At 48.7% G+C, this 12,501-nt stretch overlaps 2 protein-coding genes across 2 annotated transcripts; both read left to right on the forward strand.

The window, feature by feature from the left end:
* The first annotated feature begins 7,459 nt into the window (after window positions 1–7,459).
* LOC119295174 (protein FAM136A-like) lies at window positions 7,460–10,331 on the forward strand. Its single transcript, XM_037573529.1, has 3 exons — window positions 7,460–7,761; window positions 8,484–8,621; window positions 9,913–10,331. Exons 1-3 carry the CDS (start codon window positions 7,633–7,635, stop codon window positions 10,090–10,092), a joined length of 447 nt encoding a protein of 148 aa, XP_037429426.1. The 5' UTR covers window positions 7,460–7,632; the 3' UTR covers window positions 10,093–10,331.
* Window positions 10,332–10,540: 209 nt separating this feature from the next.
* Window positions 10,541–12,411, forward strand: LOC119295173 (pentatricopeptide repeat-containing protein At3g12770-like). The gene has a single exon (XM_037573528.1). The coding sequence runs from the start codon at window positions 10,573–10,575 to the stop codon at window positions 12,316–12,318; it is 1,746 nt and encodes a 581-aa protein (XP_037429425.1). The 5' UTR covers window positions 10,541–10,572; the 3' UTR covers window positions 12,319–12,411.
* Window positions 12,412–12,501: the final 90 nt, after the last annotated feature.

The raw sequence follows: 12,501 nt of genomic DNA on the forward strand, positions 1-12,501 counted from the left end.
CCGCCTCCACTTCTGAGCTCCTCCGTCGCCGGACCCCGCCTCCACTAGATCCGGGGTCCCCCGCCGCCGATCTGCCCATTCCCGGCCCCGGCGTCGTCCCGGCCTCGCCTCGCTCCCCGCCGGCGATCGCCTTCGGCCCCGCCGTCGTCCCTGTCTCCCCGATCTGGTCGAGATCGGGAGGAGGACGAGCAACTCCGCTTGGGCCTCCTGAGGCCCGGCCCAGCCACCGAACCCCCCCAGCCTGCAGCACCATCTTGGGCCAAGCCCACGTGGTGAGCCACCCGCCTAAACCCGCACAGAGCATCGTTTAGTATACTACGCTCATATGTTTTTTTTCCTGAAACGACTAAGTCCCCAGTTTCTGTAAAAAAGTTGCATACGTTGACCTGCCGTAACTCTGCATCCATAGCTCCGTTTTGCGCGTGTTATATGTCAAATTGTTAGTCTCGAAGAGTACATCATTTCATTCCATTGCATCATATTCTTTTGAGGTCATCTAGATGCCCGAATCATCGTTGCAAGAGTGCTTCATTTCATTATCTGCTGTCTGTTATCAGAACGAGCTCTTTTGTCATTTTTGCCATGATTGATGTGTGCATCCTATGAGGTTGGTTCCTACATGTGTTTTGAACTATGCTATGTCTTCTTTACAGTGGTGCTTGCCATGTATTTTTGTGATCAATGTGGTGACTAGCACAAGCATGCAAACTAGGCACCGTGTTAAAGCTGATTTTAGTCCCTGTTTTGCTGTTAAATGTTGCCATGTAAACATGTTGCTACAGAGAGATACATGCATAATTTGAGATACTTCAGTAAGGGTGTTTCGAACTAGAGGTTATTGTCTATCCATCCATGGTCATGGTTGCAATTATGAAGTAGTCTAGCATGTCATTTTAGTGCTCTACTTTTGCTTCATTCTGTTTCCTGGCAGATTGTTTACGTGTTATTCAATTTGGCCAAGCTTGCTATAGTTGATCCTTGCATGCTATGAACTTGTACTTGACTTGCTTAGCTTCACAAACATGCCTTCTTACTGTTGGGTGCCTTGCCATGCCATGTATTGCTCTGTAGTGAGTTGCACAAGCTCATCTACATGCCTTCATTTTTATGTTCCTGCCAAGTATGAATCTGTAATAAAACTTGCTATGTTTACGTGGGTGCCATTATATTTTATGATCCCTTTTGGCTTATGGTCAGTAAGAGACTTTTGATCTATGTAATTAGTAGATTCATGCCATGCCTTTGTTTGCCATGATAAGTTCCTGTAACATGTTGTTTGTTAGCTCTAAACATTGCATCGTGCTGTTATTTTCTGTAAAGTCTGAATTGTTAAAACTTGCAATCTTACCATGTGTGTTTGAGCATGTTCTAGTGACTTCTAGAGATAGCTCAGTGTTCATGTGTTGTTGTGCTCTACCTGTACATCATGTCCGTGCCTTTTGTTATTATGTTTGGGTGCTGTAGCATATTGTTTTGATGCTTGCAATATGCCTAGTTGCTATTTTGGGCAGCTTGTCCTTTAAACTTGTATAGCGTGCATGTGTTGAACCGTTGCTCCGTTTTGAGTGTGCTCTATATGAAACTTGCTTGATTTCGCATGTAGTTTCATATTATCATGTTGCATCCTTGTTTTGAGGTGTTTGCTTGATGTTTGTATGCATTTTGCATCAATGCCATGTTTAACTTGTTTTGCTCATATCTTCTATATCGTAGCTCCGAACTAAATGAACTTCATATGTAACTTGACTAGAATCTCGTGTAGATCATCGTTGTGCATCTTAACTTGTTGTTTAACAACTTGAACATAATGTTTATTCAGATCTGGACCAACTATCGAAATATGCATATGAGGACTTACCGGAAGTGTTATATGTTGTTCCCGGCCTCATTTAAACTTGCCTTGATGTGTTGCTCTTATTTGCATCATCTCTTGCCATGAGTAGCTTCATGTAGCTTTGTCATGCATCATGCTCGTGTGTGCATCATGCCTTGTTCATGTGTCGTGTGTTTACTATGTTGTGTGCTTATTCTCGATAGTTCCTGTTTCATTGCGATCGTGAGGATTCGTTCGTCTACGCTTGGTTCGGCTTCATCCGTTCGTCTTCTTCATGGACTCGTTCTTCTTCCTTGCGGGATTTCAGGCAAGATGACCGCTACCCTGGATCTCACTACTATCATTGCTATGCTAGTTGCTTCGTTCTATCGCTTTGCTGCGCTACCTATCACCTGTTTATCGAGCCATCCCATATTGCCATGAACCTCTAACCTTTGACACCTTACCTATGCAAACCGTTGTTTGGCTATGTTACCGCTTTCGCTCAGCCCTCTTATAGCGTTGCTAGTTGCAGGTGAAGTTGAAGATTTCTCCATGGTGGACAGGATTTTGGTTGGGATATCACAATATCTCTTATATTATTAATGCATCTATATACTTGGTAAAGGATGGAAGACTCGGCCTTTTGCCTAGTGTTTTGTTCCACTCTTGCCGCCCTAGTTTCCGTCATACCGGTGTTATGTTCCCGGATTTTTGCGTTTCTTACGCGGTCGGGTGATTTATGGGACCCCCTTGACAGTTCGCTTTGAATAAAACTCCTCCAGCAAGGCCCAACCTTGGTTTTACCATTTGCCTCACCACCACCTATCCTTTCCCTTGGGTCGGCCAACCCGAGGGTCATCTTTATTTAGCCCCCCCGGGCCAGTGCTTGTCTAAGTGTTGGTCCGAACTGAGCAACCTGCGGGGCCACCTCTTGGCAACTCGAGGTCTGGTTTTACTCGTAGCTTGACTCATCCGGTGTTACCCTGAGAATGAGATATGTGCAGCTTCTATCAGGATGTCGGCGCATCGGGCGGCTTTGCTGGTCTTGTTTTACCATTGTCGAAAAGTCTTGTAAACCGGGATTCCGAGTTTGATCGGGTCTTCCTGGGAGAAGGTCTATTGCTTCGTTGATCGCGAGAGCTTGTCATGGGCTAAGTTGGGACACCCCTGCAGGGTATAATCTTTCGAAAGCCGTGCCTGTGGTTATAGGCAGATGGGAATTTGTTAATGTCCGGTTGTAGACAACTTGACACCAGATCCGAATTAAAACGCATCAACCGCGTTTGTAGCCGTGATGGTCTCTTCTCGGCGGAGTCCGAGAGGTGAACACGGTTTCTGTGTTATGTTTGACGTAAGTAGGAGTTCAGGATCACTTCTTGATCATTGCTAGTTGACGACCGTTCCGCTTGCTCTCTTCTCGCTCTTATTTGCATATGTTAGCCACCATATCATGCTTAGTCGCTGCTGCAGCCTCACCACTTTTCCCCTTCCTTTCCTATTAAGCTTTGCTAGTCTTGATACCCATGGTAATGGGATTGCTGAGTCCTCGTGGCTCACAGATTAAAACAACAACAGTTGCAGGTACAGGTTTCACGATGGTCATGACGCGAGAGCGATGCTTGCTTGCGTTGAGTTCTTCTTCTGCTACTTCGATCAGGGGATAGGTTCCAGGTCGGTAGCCTGGGCTAGCAGGGTGGATGTCGTTTGAGTTTCTGTTTATGATTCATCCGTAGTCGGATGTTGCTCTTATGTATGATGTATTGTTGTATTCGTGTGGCATTGTATGCCTTATATGTATGTATCCCCATCTATTATGTAATGTTGATGTAATGATATCCACCTTGCAAAAGCGTTTCAATATGCGGGTCTATCCTTGGTGGGACTTTCGAGTTCCTTTTGGGTAGGGTCGCATATTGGGCGTGACAAACACGCCGGACGAAGATGTCGCCTAGTCTGGCTCCGGCGGAGGCGGCGGCGACAGGCGGACGGCTATCGATCAGAGGTCGGCGATGAAGGCTGAGATGGCGCCGCGGTCCAAGTGGCGGCTAAGCGGCCGCCAAAGCTGCAAGAAACCCGAGAGTTTGAAGAGAGCATCAGTAGACCGACGAAGAGGAGTCCGCTGAATCACTAGCTTATTGCGGACAGTCTCTCAAGCCACCTAATGTGGCGAGAAGTCACGGGGGACATCTGGAGTTTGTCAATAAGTCCGGGAAGTTGGTGTGGAACCAATCTCCACCGACCGCTTCGCGAAAACAGCTCCAGAGGAACTGGGCGGAAACACAGGAGAAGAAAATGTGGTTCGAGTCTTCAGGAACCCCACAGGGCGGGCATATGCCAGTACCCAGGCCATTGCGCTTGCGCACCTCCACCCCGGACGGGATCCGACCGTGAACCCATTGCCACATGAAGATGCGGATCTTCAGAGGCAGGCGGATGGACCAAACCATCAAAAGAGGGAGGGGGCGGCGGATGGAGCAATGGCCAGGTATAGCGACTTGGTGGAGAATTGGAAAATGTTCTTATATTACGGGATGGAGGGAGTAACAACCAATTTATTATTGCCTCTAGGGCATATTTCCAACATTGTTGTGTTGGAGTGTATCAAGAATGCAAAGCACCGACAGATTTTATGATGTCTTTCTACAAACCTGGCCCCTCGGCTTATATGCATAATGGGGGTCCTAGGGTACACGGATCTACGTATGAGGCTGATTCCTTCACGAATCTAGCGTCTTATCGTGCACGTCAAGTCTTCTGGAATTTTCTTTGTATACGTCATGGGCTGCTCAATAAGACCCAAGACGAAACTGGCAAGGGGTCCTCACCCAGGCGCACCAGGACGGGAGTCAACATGGTGAGAGGCCCCTTAGCCAGGACACCGTCAGTATGTACAAGTAGATTGTAGGAAAGTTGAATGCACTGGAATAAAGACTTCGGACTGCCAATGAAGATCTAAAATTTACTTTATGGTTATGGCGAGGATGTTGAGGTGTTCTACCCACCATTCAAACTTTTTAATATGATAACCCTTTGACCTATCAAATCCATCCATGCAAATGCAAGTATATCATTTTGCCTTAAAGGTGTTGTTAGGCTAGTGATTCGGATTTCACCTAGTGGATGTTAAACAATAATACTCGTTGAATGCGGTGAAAACTATTTGTCATATATTGACTGGTTGGATCTATAGCAATATCAAAGTAAGTGTTTCGGAATGTGTCCCTCTTGCATTGTTTGCCCTATTGTTACTTCTTCAATAGTTTGTGTGCCAGCCTCTATCCACCACGAGAAGTGCTAGGTCCACAAATTTGAAACTTCTTAACTTCTGGCTCCTCAAGCCATCCAAAGCCATCAACATTGTTGTCGCATGATCCCCTATAGAATTTTCAAGCCTTGGTGTCTTAAGATCTTTATGATCTTAAGAGCTCCTCAATATATATGGTAGGGTTCATTTGATACTCTTTTGGTTCTTTGATGACATTTCGAGAGGCAACATGACGAGACTCTTTTATCAATAAATGGGATGTCGTCAACCCCAATCTCTGATGTCAATGGCCACTGACATAGTGACAACATCGACTGCTAAGAAGGTAGCAAACCAGTGTATATTATTATAACCTTTAAAATGTTTAAACAAAAGTATGTAATATTATATAAAATGACAATAGCCATTCAAACCATTGTTTTTGTCTCATCACAGAATCAGCTGGGGGAGAAAAAAACAACAACACCCTCAGTCTATTGAACGTCACATTGGTCCATTGGTCGAGGCACCCTTATATTCTTGCAAGAAGCATCGCATTACTAGAGTGGCCAGACAGGTGCGTTGTAAGAGCATCTCCAACAGCCGCGCTAAACTAGCGTCGCGCCGCAAATTAGTTGGTTTTAGCGCGCGCGCAACGCGGCGGGTCGCTCCAGCGGGCGTGCAAAAACGGCGCGCGCTATAACGAGTTGGGCGCGCTGTCGGCAACACCATCCCGCGCGGTGTATTTTGGGCGCCTGCTACAGCGCGCGGCACACTCGACTGCTCGCGCCGCACTCTCTCCTCTCCTCCTCCTATGCCCCGCGCGCGCCGGCGCGGCGCCCTGCCACCCATGGACGCGCACACCGGCACCTCGCTCACCTTTCTACAGCCGCGACCCCCCCCCCCGCCGCCGCCGCAGCCGAAAACCCTAGCGTTGGGAGCGTTGGCGTCGCCACCGCCGGAGCTCCGCCAAGCGCCGGCCTCGCGCGCAGCCTCTTCTTGCCGCCGCGGATGACCACGACGACGGGTGGCATCGCGCCGGCGCCGTCCCGTGCCGCCTCCGCACCGTCGAAGCTCCCCAATGCGGCGCGGCCGAAGAAGGGCAAAACTTCGGCGAATAAAAACAAGGCGGCGGACGGCTCCGGCGGCACGAAGGCGAGGGGAAAGAAGCTTGCAGGGCGTTCGACGGCCGCGGCGGCTACCGAAGCGCCGGCGGTGGCCTTGGCGGCATGGCTGGCGGTGGCCTTGGCGGCATGGGTGCCGGTGGCCTTGGCCTTGGCGGCATGGGTGGCGACGGCCTTGACGCCATGGGAGGCATGGGTGGCTTGGGCGCCATGGGAGGCATGGGTGCACCTCCGGCCGCCATGGGAGGCATGGGTGCACCTCCGGCCGCCATAGGAGGCATGGGTGGCTTGGGCGCCATGGGAGGCATGGGTGCACCTCCGGCCATGGGAGGCATGGGTGCACCTCCGGCCGCCATAGGAGGCATGGGTGGCTTTGGATCACCCTCTGACGCTATGGCCGCCATGGGAGGCATGAGTTTCGCTACTCTTATGGGAGGCATGGGTGCACCTCCGGCCATGGGTGGAATGTCTTTCGATGTGCCTCCTCACACACATTCCCATGAAGATGCCGTTGAAGATCTTGTCAACACCGTCGGAGCTTCACGTGATGTGATGCGTGATGAGGATAGGGAGGAATATTCATCTTCCGAGGCGGAAGAATCGTCTTCGGAAGATGAGGACGAAGACGAGGAAGATGTTTGATGTGTCTTTCATTTATGTCTTGAACTTTAGTTTGCATTTTGAACTTGGTTGGATGAACTTGTGGGCATGAACTTGGTTGGAAGATGTTTGTGACAAATTTCACATGTTCATTGCATTTTGATAATTGTTTCAAACTCATTTTGTGGCTAAGTCACGCGCGCTGTATTTTTGCGCGCTGCTGGAGCGACGCGCGCTGCATTATAGCGCGACTGTTGGAGTCAGCGCTCGCGGCCGCGCTAAACCAGCCGAAGCGCGCGCGGCAAACAGGTTTTTTGCGCGTGGTGCATAGCGCGGCTGTTGGAGATGCTCTAACTGCCTATCTTTTCTTGTGCAGGGTTGCAAGAAATAAGTAACTTGATGAAGCAAGTTTACAATTTCTATACTTAACATACGTCCTCAAAACAAATCCAACAATAAGGCCTCAAATTTGACTGTGCGCATCATCTTGCAAAATTGCAGTGGGTATGTCTTTTTCTTTTCAAAAAACAGTTTTTCCTTAATTCCAAAAACAGGCGATGTCTTCCCTGTTGTTTCTTGTAAAAAAGGTTAGTAAGCAGGATGTCGTAGTAGTATTTCCGAGCTGTTGAACTCATGTCAGGTTCGGGTTCGGGTTCTGCAGCCGCCGTAGAACCCTAGCGCGTCTCATTAAACCCTCAACCTCCACCCCCACCTCGTCCCCTTCCGACTCGCTTCCAGTTCTGCCCTCCCCACCAAGAAAAGCACGGCCGAGAAATAGCCGACCGACCGCACCCCTCCCCCCTTCTCCCCCGTCCTCAAGCCGAGCCGGAACCAAGTCGTGAAGCTCGATGGACCACGCGGGCTCCATGGAGGAGAGGATCGTGGCGGACCGGATCCGGAAGAAGCTGGAGGAGGTGAACGTCGCCGCCCAGAAGCACCTCGAGGGCGTGCAGGACCATGTCAACTTCACTCTGCAGGTGAGCCCGCCCCCGCCGCCTTAGACTCCAAATTCGGGGTTTGCTCTAGGATGCGGTCTTAGGGCCGAGGAGCGGGTAATCCCGTTGCCTGTTCACGGAATCTCGGGTTGGTTAGGGGGATTCGTCGATTTGTTCCGCGAGATTTTAGGGATGGGTAATTTCAGGACGGAGGATGCTAATCTTGCGGCAGTCATGAAATTTGTTGGTGTCCAGTTGCGCCGCAGTTCAATGCTAGTTGTTTTAGCTGTTCCAGGTACATGATTACTGGATACATGGGTTGTTCTAATGTAGTTCATGGGATATGATTGGGGTTCTTTTTAACTCACGGTACAGATTTGAGATGGAGCGACCTCAACTTTGGGGGATTGTAGCTGCTAGATATGTAGGAATTTCAGTAACCCCGGTAGTGGAGCAAGTATACTATTTATTGATATATATTGGTTCTCGGTGATAATTTTGTAATGTTTGTCCTGATTCTGTAATTTTCTTAGTATTGCTCTGTTGTATGGTGTGAGCACTTGAAATCATGGGACATTATTGGGAAGGGAAAAGATGCATGGTTCACACTAATTGTTGAAGGTGATCGGCCAGTCTCATCATATTGGGAAGGGGAAAGATAGTTCTACATGAAACATGCTGATATGCTTGATTTTTCGTAGCAGGGGGTTAGAAACACCAATGCTGACGCCTCTTTGGATTTATTTTTCTCTGGCGATTTTCAGAAAGAGTACTTCAAGTGTGCACATGACTGCTTTGATAGGCGACGGACTCAAGACGGGATCACCAGCTGTGTAGAGAACTGTGGTGTGCCCGCTCTTTCTGCCAACAATGTTGTTGAGACCGAGATGGCCAAGTTCCAGGTACTTCCGGTTTCATCCACCTATATTATTTTTTTAATACATCTTATACTAGTTTCTATTAAAAAAAATAACTTAAGACCGTCTTTGTTTGTATCGAGTTTAGCCACTATCATTTCTTGCAATCAAGTTATAGTTCTGTTGCTGTATCATCTACTTTGTAGTTCTTTGTGGAAATCAAACTGCAGCTATTTGACTGCCTTCTCAATTTCTATTGAATTATGCCTATGACTTATGCTCTATCTGAATGAAAATGCCATATTCACCAAGTTATATTTAACTTGAGACATTTGAATTCAGTAGTTGCCACTGGCTTTCACAAACACTTCAAAAATATGTGCATGCCGACCTGCATTCGCACCGTGTTTTTGCATGATTATCTGTTGATGATGTATTAAGTCTGTGAGTAAAATAGCATACATATGTTCGATGCTTTTTTTTGAACGTGATATGTTCCATCCATGATTTGAATAAGCAATGAGCCAGTGATTTGGATAATTGTTTGTGTGACATGTCAACAAATACTTGGGACAAATCTCTTTGCACCAGGATAGGTAGGTCAGATGACAGATCCTAATATATACTCCCTCCGTTCCTAAATATTTGTCTTTTTAGAGATTTCAACTGGACTACCACATACGGATGTATATAGACATATTTTAGAGCGTAGATTTACTCATTTTGCTCCGTATGTAGTCACTTGTTGAAATCTCTAGAAAGACAAATATTTAGGAACGGAGGGAGTATATTTCTTCGTGCAGTTGGCTCTGTCGTTAAAATAGAATCAAGAGCTTACTCATACAAATATGCAATAGTTAGAACTCTAATAATAATGTTTGTCCCTCCATTATCTATATCAAATAGGAAGGGAGGTTGAAAATAAGCATAGATCTGGAGATTACCAAATAGGTCAACCTTTTAAACTGCCTGCTGAATCCATGAACAGGCAAGAGACAACCTGGCGAACTGAAACATCTTAGCAGCTAGAGGAAAAGAAAGCATTTAACAGGGGAACGGTAGTCATTTATTCACAAACAACTGAGCATGATAAATATATAATGCTTAATTGCATTAGGTTAGGTTCTTCTTCAGAGCTCTGTTCTTTGTGCATTGCTATTTAAGGGCATACATTTTCTACACTTTGCAGGGTTACATAACACTTCATCTAGCTTTCTTAATAATTTTGTCAATGATTTACCTGAATAAACCAGCAGTTAGATAACAGGCAGCATATATCGCCAGCGCAAAATTATTGTGTCATTTACACCCTGGTGCGTATGTATCATTGTTCCAGGAAAGGTTGAATCGCTCGTTGATGGTCTGCCAAGACAAGTTTGAAGCAGCAAAGCTCCAGAAGATGAAGACGGACGCAACCAATGAGCTGGAGTCGTGCGTGAACAGATCCATCGACGACAGCATCAGGGTCCTGCCCCATCTGGTTGAGCAGATCAAGTCCACCATTAACATGAAGTAGAAGAATCGGAAACTTTCAAATTGTCTCCCGACTTGTTTTTGCCATTGTTAGCTGAATCTACCCAGAGTCTCTAGCAACACTAGTGTAACATGAGCAGTTACTTCCATGAGAAGTCCAGAGAAGAGTTTTTTGCTGAGAGATTAATGCGTCTGAATGGCGCCGCGACACTACTAAATGTTGCAAACGTTGCTTTTGCATAACATCCTTTAATTTTAATCTCATGTATTTCATTCATAATCTCTGTAACTTGCCAGTTTGTTTGGCAATGTAGCCATGTAGGTGAAGGCATTTCATAATGGCATCAAATTTGGATACAATTGTTAGTACCAACACATTCAAAAAATTCAAATGCTTCAAGCAAACCAAAGAAATTTCGACATGTACGTAAACTTTTGTACAAGAAGCCGTAGCATATGCTTAGTTATTTCTGCGTGGTGAAACCCAACTCAGTCAGCGGCGGTCTGAGGTGAGGTCCAACAGATGCCCCCTACTACCCTCCCGCAACCGCCCACCGCCGCCGCGGCCCTCGTCCGCCACTACATCGGCCTCCTCTCAGCCGCCGGCGTCTCCTCCCTCCGCACCCTCCTCCCTATCCACGCCCGCGCCGTCCTCCACGGCGTCGCCGCCAACCCAGCCTTCGCCACCAGGCTCCTCGCCGCGGCCGCCCCGCGCTCCCTCGCGTACGCCCGCAGGGTGTTCGACGCCGCGCCGCACCGCGATGCCTACATGTGGAACACCCTCCTCCGCGCCCACGCCCACTCCCACTCCTCCGTCCCGGCCAACTCCCCCGCTGCGGACGCGCTCCAGCTCTACAAGCGGATGCGCGCCGCGGGCGTCGCACCGGACTGCTACACATACCCGATCGTGCTCCCGGCGTGCGCGGCGGCGCGCGCCCCGCGGCTCGGGCGGGCCGCGCACGGGGACGCGGTGAGGTTCGCGCTCGCCGGCGACGGCTTCGTGCACAGCGCGCTCATCGCCATGTACTGCCAGGAGGGGGAGGTGGCGGACGCGGAGCAGGTGTTCTTGGCAGCCGCCGCCGGTGCCCGCACGGTCGTCTCGTGGACGGCCATGGTCGCGGGCTACGCGCAGAACTGCTTGTTCGGTCAGGCGGCTGCGGTGTTCGGCTCGATGGTTGACCAGGGCGTGCTCCCAAATGAGATCACTCTGATCAGTTTCCTGCCGTGTCTGCAGGGACAGGAATGTCTCGCTGCCGGGGAGATGGTTCATGGGTTCGTGATCAAGCTGGGGTTCGATGCGAATCTGCCGCTGGTGAACGCGCTCATCGCCATGTATGGCAAGTGCGGGAGCATCGCGTCGGCAAAAGAGTTGTTTGATGGAATGGCTGCGCGAACCGTGGTGTCCTGGAACACGATGGTTGCCATGTATGAGCAGAATGGCGATGGGGTTCGGGCGATCAAGTTCTTCCACAGGATGCTTAGTGAGAAGGTGGGGTTTGACGCTGTCACTCTGGTCAGTGTGCTTTCAGCTTGCACACGCCAGGGAGCCCTTGAGACAGGGAAGTGGGTGCACGAGCTCGCTAGGAGTCATGGGCTCGAGACTGATGCGAGGATCGGCAATGTTCTTGTGGATATGTACGCAAAATGTGGCGAGATTGTTTACGCAAGACAGGCTTTTGAAGGTTTGCGCGAGCCTGGTGTTGTGTCATGGAGCGCCATGATCAGTGCATATGCCAACCATGGTGAGCCTGAAGAGGCTCTCAATCTCTTCTCCGCGATGAAAGGTCAAGGGGTGAAGCCTAATTCCTTCACGTTGACCGCGGTTCTAGTGGCGTGTGGCCACTCTGGCCTTGTTGATGAAGGGCTGGCGATTTTCGACAGCATTGTCACGGACTACCATATATCACCAACACTTGAGAACTATGCCTGCATGGTTGACATGCTAGGACGTGCCGGTAGACTTGTTGAAGCGTATGAAATCATCAAGGGAATGTCGATGCAGCCAGACAAGTGCATTTGGGGTGCGTTCCTCGGCGGTTGCAGGCTTCATGGCAACCTGGAGCTGGCTGAATTTGTTGCCAAGGATCTCTTTCAGTCGGGTTCTAACGACGTCACGTTCTACGTTTTGATGGCGAACATGTACTTTGAGGCTGGAATGCTGGAAGACGCGGAAAGGACGAGGAGGACCATGAAGGAGATGGAACTCAAGAAGATGGCTGGGCACAGCTTAGTTTGCACCAGTAGAGAAAGAAGAGCCATCATGAGGTAGCAAGTTAGATGCAAGTTTTAGGTTAGACTGTTTGTAATCAGCTATTTACACATGTTCTCTCCCCAATATCACATAATTCTTTGGATATCGAAATTAGGCTTTATCACAGTCTCGTGATAAACTGAAGACAAATGTTCTGTTTTCTGATAATTTTTTCACTTTGTTAACTGTACAATGGGGAAG

This window comes from Triticum dicoccoides, chromosome 4B, assembly GCF_002162155.2.
Source record: "Triticum dicoccoides isolate Atlit2015 ecotype Zavitan chromosome 4B, WEW_v2.0, whole genome shotgun sequence".
NCBI classification, from domain to species: Eukaryota; Viridiplantae; Streptophyta; class Magnoliopsida; order Poales; family Poaceae; genus Triticum; species Triticum dicoccoides.